Source organism: Lissotriton helveticus, chromosome 1_1 (genome assembly GCF_964261635.1).
Source record: "Lissotriton helveticus chromosome 1_1, aLisHel1.1, whole genome shotgun sequence".
Taxonomy (NCBI): Eukaryota; Metazoa; Chordata; class Amphibia; order Caudata; family Salamandridae; genus Lissotriton; species Lissotriton helveticus.
Genome location: NC_136057.1, coordinates 247,713,172 through 247,726,265, shown reverse-complemented (window position 1 = coordinate 247,726,265; position 13,094 = coordinate 247,713,172). Strand labels below are relative to the sequence as shown.

General features: G+C 44.6%; 1 protein-coding gene across 1 annotated transcript in view; it reads left to right on the top strand.

The window, feature by feature from the left end:
• The window catches only part of LOC144768978 (pseudouridylate synthase 1 homolog), a 71,840-nt gene extending 63,189 nt beyond the window's left edge, over positions 1-8,651 (top strand). Inside the window, exons 5-6 of the mRNA XM_078652972.1 lie at positions 831-933; positions 7,707-8,651. Of these exons, the coding sequence (XP_078509098.1) occupies positions 831-933; positions 7,707-8,368 (765 nt within the window). The 3' untranslated portion in view covers positions 8,369-8,651. The remainder of the gene's footprint in view (positions 1-830; positions 934-7,706) is intronic.
• Positions 8,652-13,094: the final 4,443 nt, after the last annotated feature.

Genomic DNA, 13,094 nt, shown 5'->3' with positions numbered 1-13,094 from the left:
ATAAAATGCATTAAAAAAAAAATATATATATATTTTCAAAGTCTGTGTTTTAACACCACTTTCGTAGCCCTTAAAGATGGGTTCGAAGTGATTAGGCAAACAAATTAAGCCATTGGCCACTGTATTGAAATAAAGCAAACATTAAATAGCAGACCGTGGTCCTTGAGCAGGCCTTTGGGAATCCCTTGGGTGGGTCTGGCCCACCTGCTGGATCAGACACTCATTTGCCCTGTGCGACTCCAACACCACATTCCCATGAATCATGGGGAGGAGGTGCAAGGGGCAACGTCACTGTACTGCTTCTGTGGGTGAATAGATTGGTGCAGGTGAGCAAGCATGGAAGTGGCACTGTTTAGTTGGAGTAAAGTTTGCATAAGATACTTGTTGATTGGATGGGATACATGAGGCTGGTTAAAGGATCTCAGAGTGGGTGGGGTACTGGAGGCTGGTGAAAGGATCTCAGATCGGTGGGGCACAGGAGGCTGGTGAAAGGATCTCAGAGTGGTGGGGTACAGGAGGCTGGTGAAAGGATCTCAGAGTGGTGGGGTACAGGAGGCTGGTGAAAGGATCTAAAAGTGAGTGGGGTACAGAAGGCTGGTTGAAGGATCTCAGAGTGGATGGGGTACAGGAGGCTGGTTAAAGGATCTCAGAGTGGATGGGGTGGACTAAGAGAACTGTTTGGTAAAATAGAGAACACAATTGGAGGGAATGGAGAGTGAAGGAGTGGGAAGCATGGCTATGGAGCAGAAGAAACTAACAAGTTTGTCTGTTGAGTTAGTTCCACCTGGAAGCCTGTTGCCTGATCCTTAATTTGACTCATTTCTCTCCAGGGCGTCTCTGCACTGGGGCAGCTGGTCTCTGTTCGGCTCTTCAAGTCCGATAACCTGATGGAGAGGATCAACGCCCACCTCCCTGCTGACATCCGCATACTAGGTATGAACCTGGGGGTCGTGTGTGGCTAGGGGACAGGAGCTGTCTCCGATGCATCCTGGATGAATCCATTTTACTTAGGGATTGATTGACGTTCTCTTGTAAACATTGTTGTCAGTAACACAGTAATAACGATCATTTGTGGAGCTGCATTCCTTAAGTCTGCTACTTCTAAGCACTGTAAATAACGCGTTTCTGTTACCCATTTTAAAGGTTATTAACTTATGGGCTTGTAACCTGGAAATCTAAGCAGGCTTGCTAGGTGTATGCATAGAAGTTTAGCTAGGCATGTACATACTGTCATATTCCTGCTACCCCTAGCCCACTGTGTACTTATTGTACATGGGACCTTCCGTGTGCCTTAATTCTCGCCCCCCTGCATTCAGCTTCAGAATGGTATCTTCCTTTCACAAATCGCATCAGCTCCTTTAACCGAGCAGTAGCGTTTATAAATCCAAATCAGGCCGCAGAATATCAACATCGCTCTGAACCCCTGGTCACCAGAACCAGATGATTTCGACCTGAGCTTCATGTGGCAAACTGTCATGTAATATTCCTGAAGTCACTCATTTGTAGATATTCTACAATCCTTTCTTTGCAACCCATTAGCAAAATGGTGGCTTGAGGACCTCGTCTGCCACCCCGTGTCTTTTTAAGAAGTATCTTTAAATGTGCTGCTCTTACCTGTTTTTCGCTGCGAACCCCTGCATCATTGATTGAAACTTAAATGGGATTGTCAGTTTCTCGCGCCATCTTGTGGTTGGAGGAGTGTACTGCATCCAAGAAAATGTGGATCTGTTGTCTCTATGGCGTGCGTTCCATATTCTTCCAAGGCCTGTTGCTCAAAAATAGCTAGAATTAATTCTCCTAGTTATCTTTCCCAATAGTTCTACTCACATTACGAAATCATCTGCTCTAGCATCGTTAGTGGTTAATTTCATTACCCCCTCTTTTTGTGCAACTCGCAGTGTTTTTGATGGTGTTTTTTGTGTTATGGCCTCTAGGTTGAGCGCCCAAACTTATTAACCAACCACATTAACTTCATATTATTAAATTAAAGGAAATGATATCTGAAGCACATACAGTATACAAATTATTGTGAGGATGACGCAACAAAATCATAAGTAGCATTGACAGGTGTCCTCCCCTGGACCGCACATCCACAATTTTTGATTGCTGAAAAAATAAAAGGACGTTCACAATGGAAAATATTGGCCTACAAGGACCACCGTGTGTGTGATTAATCTTAATAAAGTCGACTTCTCTAAAGGAAACAGGGCTGTTTTTATTTATATATATATTTTATAAACTTTAGTAAAGATTTGAGAGTGGTCCTCTGAACCACTGCCATTGAAACATTCACCCTAATTCTCAAAGGGGAAAAGGACCAGAGGGGATTCCCTCCCTTTTACAAATATGTTGCTATCCCAACTTGGGAGTCTGTAACTTTTTAGTGCTTTGCAACCAGAATTCAGGTAGCAAACCGTATATACCTATAGTATCGACTCTCAAATTAGAAGGGACGCCCCAACACACACTTTCTAAATTGCAAATAAGCAAACATTTGGTAAATCCATTTTAGAAATCTGTAAAAGATTACCTCATCCTAAAATGGGTTTCGTACAAAAGAAATATCTATTTTGTGATAGCGAACATTGTTTTTGAAAATCAGAGTCCGTAAACTAGCTTAATACAGCTGCACCTTGGACTTCTGTGATTGGCCTGGCATATGGCCATGTGTATGATAGAGCAGCTAGTTAAGTCCACATGGGAAAGCCATCTTTGTTTTATATTTTGCCTTTGATTTCAATTCTTGGACTCGGAAGTGTGAATTTATTGCAGAGGAGGCATATTTGGCATATATTGGAAGAGGTGTGGCGCCGCGGCCAGGGCGACTGACGCTGGAATCTGGGGACCACGGTTCGATCCCCGGCTCCGGCGGCAGGTTAGCCCAGCACCATGTGACTCTGGGCAATAGCTCGCTTAATCTTCCCGACGGCCCCCAGCGCCTAGAGACCCTTACGGGTGATTGTGCGCTTTACAAATGTGGACTTTTTTTATTTGGCTTGTGGAATTGCCCTTGGCATTTTTCACAATAACTTTTGAAATTCAAGATTACAGTTGCTAGAACTGATGCTGCAATGGTGCTGATGACTATCACTCATACCCACACACAGTGCAGGTGCTTCTGCAGCCTTCTGGCGCTTTGAACCCTCTTCTCATCCATTTTCACATGCCTTCGAGATCTCACATTTGTATGGACCTTTGCTTGTCCTCTGCCGCCCCCCTACCTGCCTATATCAGCATGATGGTGCCTGCTCCTCTGGCCTGATGTGCTCAGGTCACATTGCACAGCTGTTTGGTTTCAAAATAGAATGATGATCAGCAGCCAGGGCTCTGGGATGGGGTTTGCATTCACTTTTGGCCTCTTCTTCACTTTGTGGTGCAGGTCAAGGACCTCCCACCGCTACAGTTATTGAGCTGTGTCCTTCCCATCTTCATAATAGAATGTGCTGTGTGTGAGGCAGTTGTGGCCAGTTGTGTATATAGACAGAAGGTGGTCCCATGCACCACAGGGCCTAGATAGGCAGAACCCATGAATTCAAGCAGAGCGTGAGAGCCCCACGCAGAGTGCCAAGTGTCCGAAGGCTCGTATTACTTTCTCACCCCCACGTCTGCTACTTTGGGCTCTAATTCAACTGAAATAGGCCATAGAATTCTCAGATGTTTATAAACAGTCGATCAAAATTATGATAGGAATGTCCTGGTGACATAAAAAACAACCCTGACAAAGATCTTCTCCCCTACCTTCTTAACAAGTCACATTTTCCCCTTGGCATGGAGGCCAGACTGGTGTTTAAAATCAAAGCATCCAGTTTATCAGTGGAGGTATCCTAACATTAACAGCTCTTCCAATATACATTGCATTTAAAGAAACACAAGTGCCACACGAGTAATTCCATTTAGAAGGCAAGTAAGTCAAGGTTCATTACCTGTCAGCATGTATTCAGTAAATAGCAATAACTCCAAAGCTTTTGTAAATGACATGTGGTCCATCTCTCAGCCTAGGTAAAGAGGCAAGTCAGTGCTCTAATTAAATAATGATTGGACTTTCACTTCAATTTTAGTTCTATTAACATGTTGAGCATCTAATGAGCAGAGTGTTAAACCGTAAAAATGCATGCCAGTGCCACCCTACTATACCCTTGGCCCCCCTTGTATGTCTGTGACTTTTTAGAATGGGCTGCAACAAGGATACACATCAGTTTGCACCTGCTTCTGTAGTCTACCGACCTGGTGTACCTCCACGGCTGATGCAGCAGTATTTTCAGGGGTAGCATCCCCTTGTTCAGCCCTGCAAAGTACCAGTTGTCAGGGGTTAAACTAGCGCACATTATGGCTGGTGTCTGCTTCACTGCACTAAAATATATTGGTCACACATATTATAGCTCTTGGAAGGACCGACGAGGCACTGAATTTTATAAAAACAAAAGCAGCCACTGCCCGCGTGCTGCACTGCTTGTTGCCCAGTTCTGAAGTGCTGAGCTCACGGACTCAGCCGGGCTGGGAGGGATGAGTGTATGTATGGGTAAGAAGTGTCAAAAATTCCTAAGCACTAACTTCCCAGTCTTGAAAGACACATGTGCACCAGGAAGGAGTAGCCTCTCTCTGTGCCATGCGTGCATATTTTGCCAGAAAACAAACAGCCGGAATCCAGACCCAACTTTACTTTGATCCTCCCCCTTCTGTTGTTTTCAGACACCACGCAAGCAGGGAAATTGCCAAGTCTCTGTGCATGAGGGGTCTAAACCGAAGTTAAAAGAAGTGCACTGCACACCAGCAACCCAGCAGCCTCCGAGCTCAGTACTGCAAGCAGCAGCACAAAGAGCACCTTTTGTGGCATCCTGGACGGAGCGATGAACTGGTGCTGCTAAGGCCAGACTGGAACCTACCATCAGCAGTCTAGGATACCTCCTCCGACAAGAGCAGTCCCTATCTCAGGTATACTGGATGGTGTACCAAGGCGGGTGCCCGGCTGTGACAGCTGGAAAGAGAGCGGCAACACGTGCAGTTTGGTGAGACTCAGGCTGGCTGGCGGGACGTCTGAGTGATGAGTGGCCATCAGCAGCACTGGTCCTGCCTGACATGAACTTCTCTGGCTTCCCTGCTCTCCTGAGCCTCAGATAAAGAGCAGAGCAGACCATAACAGGCGGACCGACTGCAGGACTCAGACTAGCTGTCAGTGGGCACCTGCCACCGACTGGTCGGTCATAGCAACACTCCTGGGGAGCTGACACTTACTATTAGACCATCGACTCGAGGCGCGAGATCAGGATCTCGGAACGGCATAATGCCTGGGAGCCCTTGGGGCAGAATCATGAAGGCCTTGGCTCAAGCTTCCGTCTGCTTCTAGGCCTCAGCTGAGAGCAGTCAATGTCACCCAGTGTGTTGAGGCTGGCTGGAGCACTCTCCACTTGGCAGCCAGTGTCCGCAAATGGCTCAGTGAGTACAACACCGAGGTCAGTGGCCTTCTTTACAAGGCATTTTAAAGCAGTTTCAAGACCTCCTCATTGCCCAAAAGTGGCAACGTTCTGATATTTCTTTCTTTACATGGGCTTCACTTCTTGGTTTGCAGCATACGTAGAAACAACGAAGAGAAATAAAGATATGCTCCTCATTACTCCTCACCTGGGGAGGCGTAGCATTTTGAGCATTCCCAGGCCTAGCACTAAAGGTTAACATAGGGATGCGCCAAAATCCATAGGTGGAGCGTGGGTTCAACCACGCTCCACCCATGAAATGAAATTAATTTGTACTTGTATAGCGCACTTATACCCTGAGACGTCGTGGCGCTGTATGCATACCTCTGTGGAACCCTTCCTGGCGTTTCCCTGTGAAATGCCCACTCCTGGGCACCCCCAAGGTGAAGCCAGGCATCCCAGCGCTTTTGGGGCCGTTGTGGAGATTAAGCAAGCTATTGCCCAGAGTTGCAGAGTGGGACCCATGATTAGAATAGGCACCGAGGCGAGAATTATCAGGTCCGAGGAAATTGAGCCCAAGACCCACCGAGGCGGGAATTGAACCCCGGTCCCGGGCCAGACCTCTGCATCAGGGTCTGCCGCTCCAACCATTGAGCCACACTTCTCCACCCATGAAACGCCTCCCTGGGGCGATTTATGCTGCTTTGGTTTACTCTAGATTTATTAAGCTATGCAGGGCCACGCAATGTGGCCTTGCATAATTTGATAAATTTCACTTGGGTTTTGCGTCGCCCTTCTGCCCCCTTGCATGGCACAAGGGCGACGCAAAACCCTGATAAATCATTTCCTGCACAGATGTTGAGCACGATTCAGTTTCTCACAGATATTCATTGGGCTTGGGTGGAACGGGGCCCTTCTGAAGGGTTTGGAGGCCCCATGAAGAGTCACCCCCACGACCCTCCCCTCCGAATACCCTCCCCCCCCCCCCCCCACACGGTTTGGAGTGACCATTACAATAGAGTACATTTACCGAACAGATTTGCCATTTTTGTGGCGCTGATGCTTTCACTTAGATTTCGTTAACTCTGCTTCCATCTTGTGGTCGTTATGTGTATTACAGTTGAGTAAGTGTCATTTTGTAATTAAAAGAAGAAAATCGCTCCTGTGTCTAGATCAGAAGAATTAATTTAAATTGCTTAACAGTTGCCTTAAGGATACGGATGAAGATCCGATTATTAAAGTAAACTGTGTGCGGATGGAGGATTGAGACAAAGCCTGGATTACCTTAAGTGGCAAGTTCGGCATTTATAAAAATAAAATAAAATACAATTGTATATATCTGCACCAGAAACGATTTTTAGGACTTCTGCACTAAAAATAATTATCTGTTAGATCTGCAGTAATCAAGTGGGAGATTTTAGGCAAATGTTTTGAGGATCTGACCTCTTGTCTTATTTTTGGAAAGCCACTTTTGACATAGTAAGATTCTGCTGAAAATCGTACAGAGTTTTAATGATTTGACAGTGGTGGGAAATGGCAACACTTCAAGGAGGTTATTGTTATATGAAAAATTGCTTGGTTGAGTTCTTTAACAGTACCTCGGAAGCTGCCGCTTCAGTGCTGGAAAAGGCTATCTGCGCTGAAAGTTGACGCAAGACTGGAGGTCACAAGTGTAGGCACGCGTCTTCAGTCAGAAGATTGTTTAAATTGAGATACTGTGTTCATTTGAGGAAACATTGTCACTCTTTTAGAGTTTTAAAAATAATACTTTTGCTTAGAAATTGATTTATTAGTTTTATATCTTTAAAGAAAAATGTAGTTAAATAATCTGTAATATGGCTTTTAATATAAGAAGTTGTATCTGCTCTAAGAGTTTATGTAAAGGTGTCATTCAATATGTTAGTGGAAGGATGTTTTGTACAGCCCAGTTTTATGTTATTGTGTATATTTTCTATAAAACACATTGAGTATATGTTTTATGGCTCTTCTTAGTATCTCTAACTTACTAAATCCCAATAAATGGAACTCTCCATGCCATCCCACCTAGACCTTCACATCCTCGTCTCTACAACATTTAGCCATGATGTTCACAGCTTTGGGCTGAATATTCCTCATATGGGATGCATGGAGAAGTTTTGCAGCCTATCTTGTGGAATGTGCACTTTTTGCTGCATTTTACAGTCAATATTTCCTTCTTTTTTTGTTGACTTTAAGATTGCCGTTGGCCTTTGCCAGCACTACAGTTTGGGAGCAACCAATTATTTATCTGATTCTTACTTTAATTGCTTATTTCAGGTGTGAAGCAAGTCACTAAAGGTTTCAACTCGAAGAGTATGTGTGAGGCAAGAACCTATTCATACACACTGCCGACCTTCGCGCTCACCCATGGCACTGAACCAGACTCCAGCTTCCGCCTATCCCGAGAGGACTTTCATCGTTTCCACCACATTCTCACTTTCTATCAAGGCACACACCGATACCACAATTTCACCTCACACAAGACTGCTGAGGACCCCAGTGTGTGTCGCCACATTTTTAGGGCGACCTTACAGGAGCCGTATTTGGACAGGGGCCATGAGTTCACCACCATCGAGCTCACAGGGCAGAGCTTCCTGTTGCATCAGATCCGCAAGATGGTGGGTCTGGCACTAGCTGTGTCCCGGGGAGCTGTGCCTGAGGACATTCTACCTGCATCTGTGGCTGCAGAGAACAGGTTGAGGATCCGGACTGCCCCGGGGCTGGGGCTGGTATTAGAGCAGACCTATTTCAAGTGGTACAACCAGCGCTATGGTGGGGACGGTCTGCACGCTCCACTCACATGGGAGGATGCAGCGCCAGCGGCACAGGCCTTCCGCAAGGATCACATATTGCCTGCAATTGTGCAGGGGGAGCTGGAGGATCTGTCGATGACTCAATGGCTGACAACGCTCTCACATTGTGGCCTGGAAGAATTATGATTTGTAAAACTCTTGTTTAGTGTAATTTTTCATTGTCGTCTTGCTCTCCCCTAATTTATTTGTTGGTAGAGATTCTTGCAATGATTCCACATTCAACGCGAGTTCAGCATAAGGTGTCGACTCACTACAAAAGATGTTTGGGTTGTGTGATCCATAAATTGGGGAGCCTGCACCAAGGACTGTTGCCTTTAGTGGATTCCTGCTCTCATTTCAAGGAGTAAGTCCGTATGTGATCAGACGCATTGAAAACAGTGCACTTTTCAGTAAAATATACATCCAGTAATGGAGGGATGCTCTGGTTAGTTCATTTCGTTGAGTTGGTTGATTTGAAATAAGTAAAATGTATGCTATTTTGGCACAACCTAACAGCAAAAGAGCCTACTCTACATTTCTCTTTTCTAACAGTGATTGGATTCTCTGTTCACTTCTTTCCAAAATGGTAGTGAACATGTCTGGTACTCTTAAATGTACTCCATTTACTTTTTCACTTCAGTATTATCTACATCCTCTTGTATGGTAGCTATAGGTTCACGCCCACCACCACAGCCGGTCTTGTGCTTGGATTAGAGGATCACGCCGACTATTAATGTGAAGCACTCCTGGTTTTAGGGTTTCTTGGCTCCACATACACAGGCTAATCTCTTCTTTTGTGTCTAATGTGTTGACTCACAAGTTCCCTTCATACCCATCTCACTTCAGTCTTTCTTTTCGTCTGATTTTCTTAGTAAAGAGTTTAGTTCCTGGGTGTTGCTGTTTTTCCCAGGGTATTGATTGGGCAGACAGTTTTCTGTTGCAGGGATTCTGCTGGCTAGCAGAACTGTGCCTTCGGATGTCAGGACTTCAGAATGTAGGGACTGTCTCTCTCTACTATGTCAGTACCTGGCAGCCCACTTCTGGCTAGCTTACTGTGCCTCAGCCGAACTCCTAACCTTCCCAGAGTATCAGGCGATTTTGGCAAACCTAGAACATGAACCTCTCATCCCCAAGGAATGGTTAAAACAGATCATCACCTTTCGTATCTCACTCATGCATGCCCTTAGTGAAGGAAAGACACAATAAAAGTTTACAATACATTTAACAAATGTGCTATGATCACTAGACAAATACAACTAATGCAACTAAGCAAAGTAATCAACATTACTAGCAGACTATATACAATTAACAACCCAACCACAGCAAATTATCTATCTGTTAGGGCCTATTCTTGCTGTGTACGCAAAGGGATATATTAGTGATCTCTGGGATCAGCAAAGGACCACATACCTGGCGTGCGTTCCTTCCATGGCTGGTGTCTCTGCTAGAATTCTCCTCTCTGCCCACAAAGTGACAAGACACCGTTTAAAAGATAACACTGCTGTGGTGGAAGGCTGCAGCTATGCCAGCGTGTTATGTCAAAAACATTAGTAGCTGCTGCTGACAAGAAGAAAACAGTACACCATTGTGGTATGCATTCTAAATCCCTTGTACGCAATGTGCAGAAGGAATTCCAAGAAGAGTCATTGAATAACAAAACAACATGTTCAGCGTATTTCTAAAATAATGTCACAAAAACAAAAATGTTATCTGCGGCTGTGCAACAAGAAGCATCCTAAAACATCTAATACGCTATGCTAAGGGAGAGCCAAGGAGGGCCCAGAAGGGACTTAACTACAGCTTGTTTTCTGAGCCAGATTTACAACGGACTTTGCTATTAGTGCCATGAATCCTGGGTCACAGGACTAGGGTACAGGCACTTTACCAGTCCCTTTCATCTATCTGTTCATTTCTCTTTATTTTTGTTGCTTTCAAACCACAGGAGTTAAATGAATTGCTGCAGATGGGTATATAGCAGGGGACTTTGAAACAATGTTGATCTTTATAAGGCCCCTCACCACAACATCTTTTCAACTACTCTGACGAACTATACATTACAGTTGCCTCTACAGCCAGCTGCAGGCATCGCTCCCCACAGGCTCCTAAGTACCTTGCCAACCCCCATTACCGTTATCTTTCATTTACCTCCTGTGCTTTATGGCACCAAATACTAGTGTTATCCTGACCCACAGGTGGCATTGCAAGCAGGCATGATGGAACTGGACCTGACCTCTCCAGAACTCAAAATGCTTGTCTCACCTGTCGGTCTGGCACTGTACCAGTGTTTCAGAAGTCTGCCTTCCACATGTTTAACACCAAGTGACATCAACTCCTGGGTGAGACTAATACTTTCAACTCACATTGTGAACCCCACACACAAGGGCTGTAAGATGAGCCACAGGAAAAGAACCCAGCACTGTGTAGAGTGAGACAGACAGAATATCTTTATTCGACTTATTAAAAGTCATACAAAGAAGAGAAAAAAAGTTAAAAACATTTCATACAATTTTTCTTCGTTAAGAACAATAATATAAATAAACATTTTAAAAGGTGTTTACAAACAGTTAAAAAGTATTACATTCATAAAATGAGTATAAGTAGTAAAACATTTACTTTAAGGCGAAGTTTGGCAGACAGCTTTCACCCTTGAGGCGGCTACCAGAAAATTAGCTATGCAAAAAGTAATGTGGGGATTAGGCAATAATTGTAAAAAGAGCAGGGCCGGTCTCACTTGAGTAAAGCCAGCCTCTTTAAGAACAGGGTACAGATATTTTTTCCTCTGCTCTAAGTACAACCCGCAAAACATGACAAAATGCATTGTGTCTTGCGCAGAGAACTGGTCGCATCTACAGGGAGGAGTTAATTCCGGCTTCTGCCAATTTTTAAAAGAACCTAAATAAAAGTGTAACAAATTAAATCTAAACTTAGTTAAAAGAAACCTGTGAAAAGGGATTGTAACAAAACTAAGATAAGGTGCAAGCGAAGATGAGCTAACAAGTAGGCAATGTTCCCTTACTGATGGTTTCTCCAATTCGCGTTCTTCACGGCATGCTTCCCTCCTTCCCCTGAAAGATTTTTTTATAAAATCGATGTCATGCGTCTTAATATTCTCAGGGGAGGAGAAAAGCTCCGGTCTTCCCAGCTCTAAGAATGCTTCAGCCAAGTAGGCCAGCCATGGGATCTTGTTAGAATTGTCCAAAGACAGAACGTCAAACATAATTTTATGGTTTAGAGGAAGATCTTCGTTCAACCACATTTTCAGCCAAAAGATCAAAGGGGCCATGCTCAACGTGTCTGACAAAAAATGTAGGCCCACTTCTTTGTGAATTGAATAGGTTGGGGTTGACTGTGGTACAGAAAGCAGGGTTCTAATGAATCTATTCTCTGCTCTCTGAATTAGATCCAAATTTACATACCCCACAAAGCGGAACCATATAACGCAATGGCCACAGATTTGCTCTTATAGATTTTTAACAGAGCTTCCATAGGCCTAGCCCCTAACTTACCAGCAAAGCCCAAGAGTGCTGATGATGATCTAATTACAGCCAATCTCTTTGCTCTTATCTGTGGGCCCCAAGTCCCTTTCTGATCAAACAGTACGCCAAGGTAGGGGAATGTAGATACCTTAGAGACAATATCCCCCCTACAAAAAATGTTTTATGTCTCTTCTTACTGCACTCACGCCCCAACACTATTGTATGTGACTTGGTCACATTTACCTTAAGATCCAATCGCTCCTTAAATGAACCGAAGGCATCTAAAAGGTGCTGGAGGCCAACACCCGTGCGAGCGATTAGTACGGCGTCATCCGCATACAGAAGTGCCGGGATTTTATCAGCTCCTGCATGCGGGACGTCGGCTTCCTGCTCCCCTAGGTGTGCGCCCAGACCATTAATATAGATGGTGAAGAGCAAGGGGGCTAGTATACAGCCTTGCCGTACCCCCTTTAGGGATTTAAAAAGGGGAGTACGTCTACCATCATTCGTTACGCGTACAGCTGCAAAGAGCTCCTGGTGCAGAGTGGCCATAAACAAGACCAAAGCCTCATCAATGCCCATCTCCAATAAAATGGGCCACAGCTTTGACCTATTGACCAAGTCCATAAATGCAAGGAACACGGACCCCTCCTTGGCCACAGTATATTTGGAGATAAGCAAGTAAAGATTAACGCACTGTTCAATGGTCCCTTTTCTTTCTCTAAAACCATATTGTATTTCGGACAACCCGCCACAGCTCTCAACATTTTCCCTCAATCTAGATAAAAGGACTCTACCTAAGATTTTTACAGATGAGTCCAAGAGGGATATGGGCCTATAACAGGCAGGATCATCCCGCTGGCCTTTATTTTTAAAAATAGGGACGATAGTAGATGTACCCCATGAGGCAGGTACTGGGTTGCCATTAACTGCGTTAAACACGTTTGCCAATACCTCTGCCCACAGTTTTGGTGAGTATATAAAAAAGTCAGCGGGGACACCATCAGGGCCGGGTGCCTTATGCTTTGTGGTCGCCAGGATAGCTTTTTCCATTTCTTGGTGGTTAAAGAAAATGGGACGAGCAGCTACAGTAGCCGACGGGACACCTTTGGTTTCTTCATCATCATCTCCGTAAACTTTTTTAAAATGAGACAGCCATTTTTCATCGGAGATAACGCAGTCCATGGGTTCATTATTATCGTCTGAGAATAGTGGCTGTTTGATAATCTCCCAAAATTTTTTGCTGTCCTTCAACACTGCCGCTGAAAGGAGATTTTCCCACGTTTCGCGTTTAATGGTGTCCTTTCGTTTCTTTATGGATAGCTTGTAGATTTTCCTTAATCTGGTAATATCTTCTTTTACCCTAGGAGTGTTTTTTAGAGCTGCCAGCAGTGATC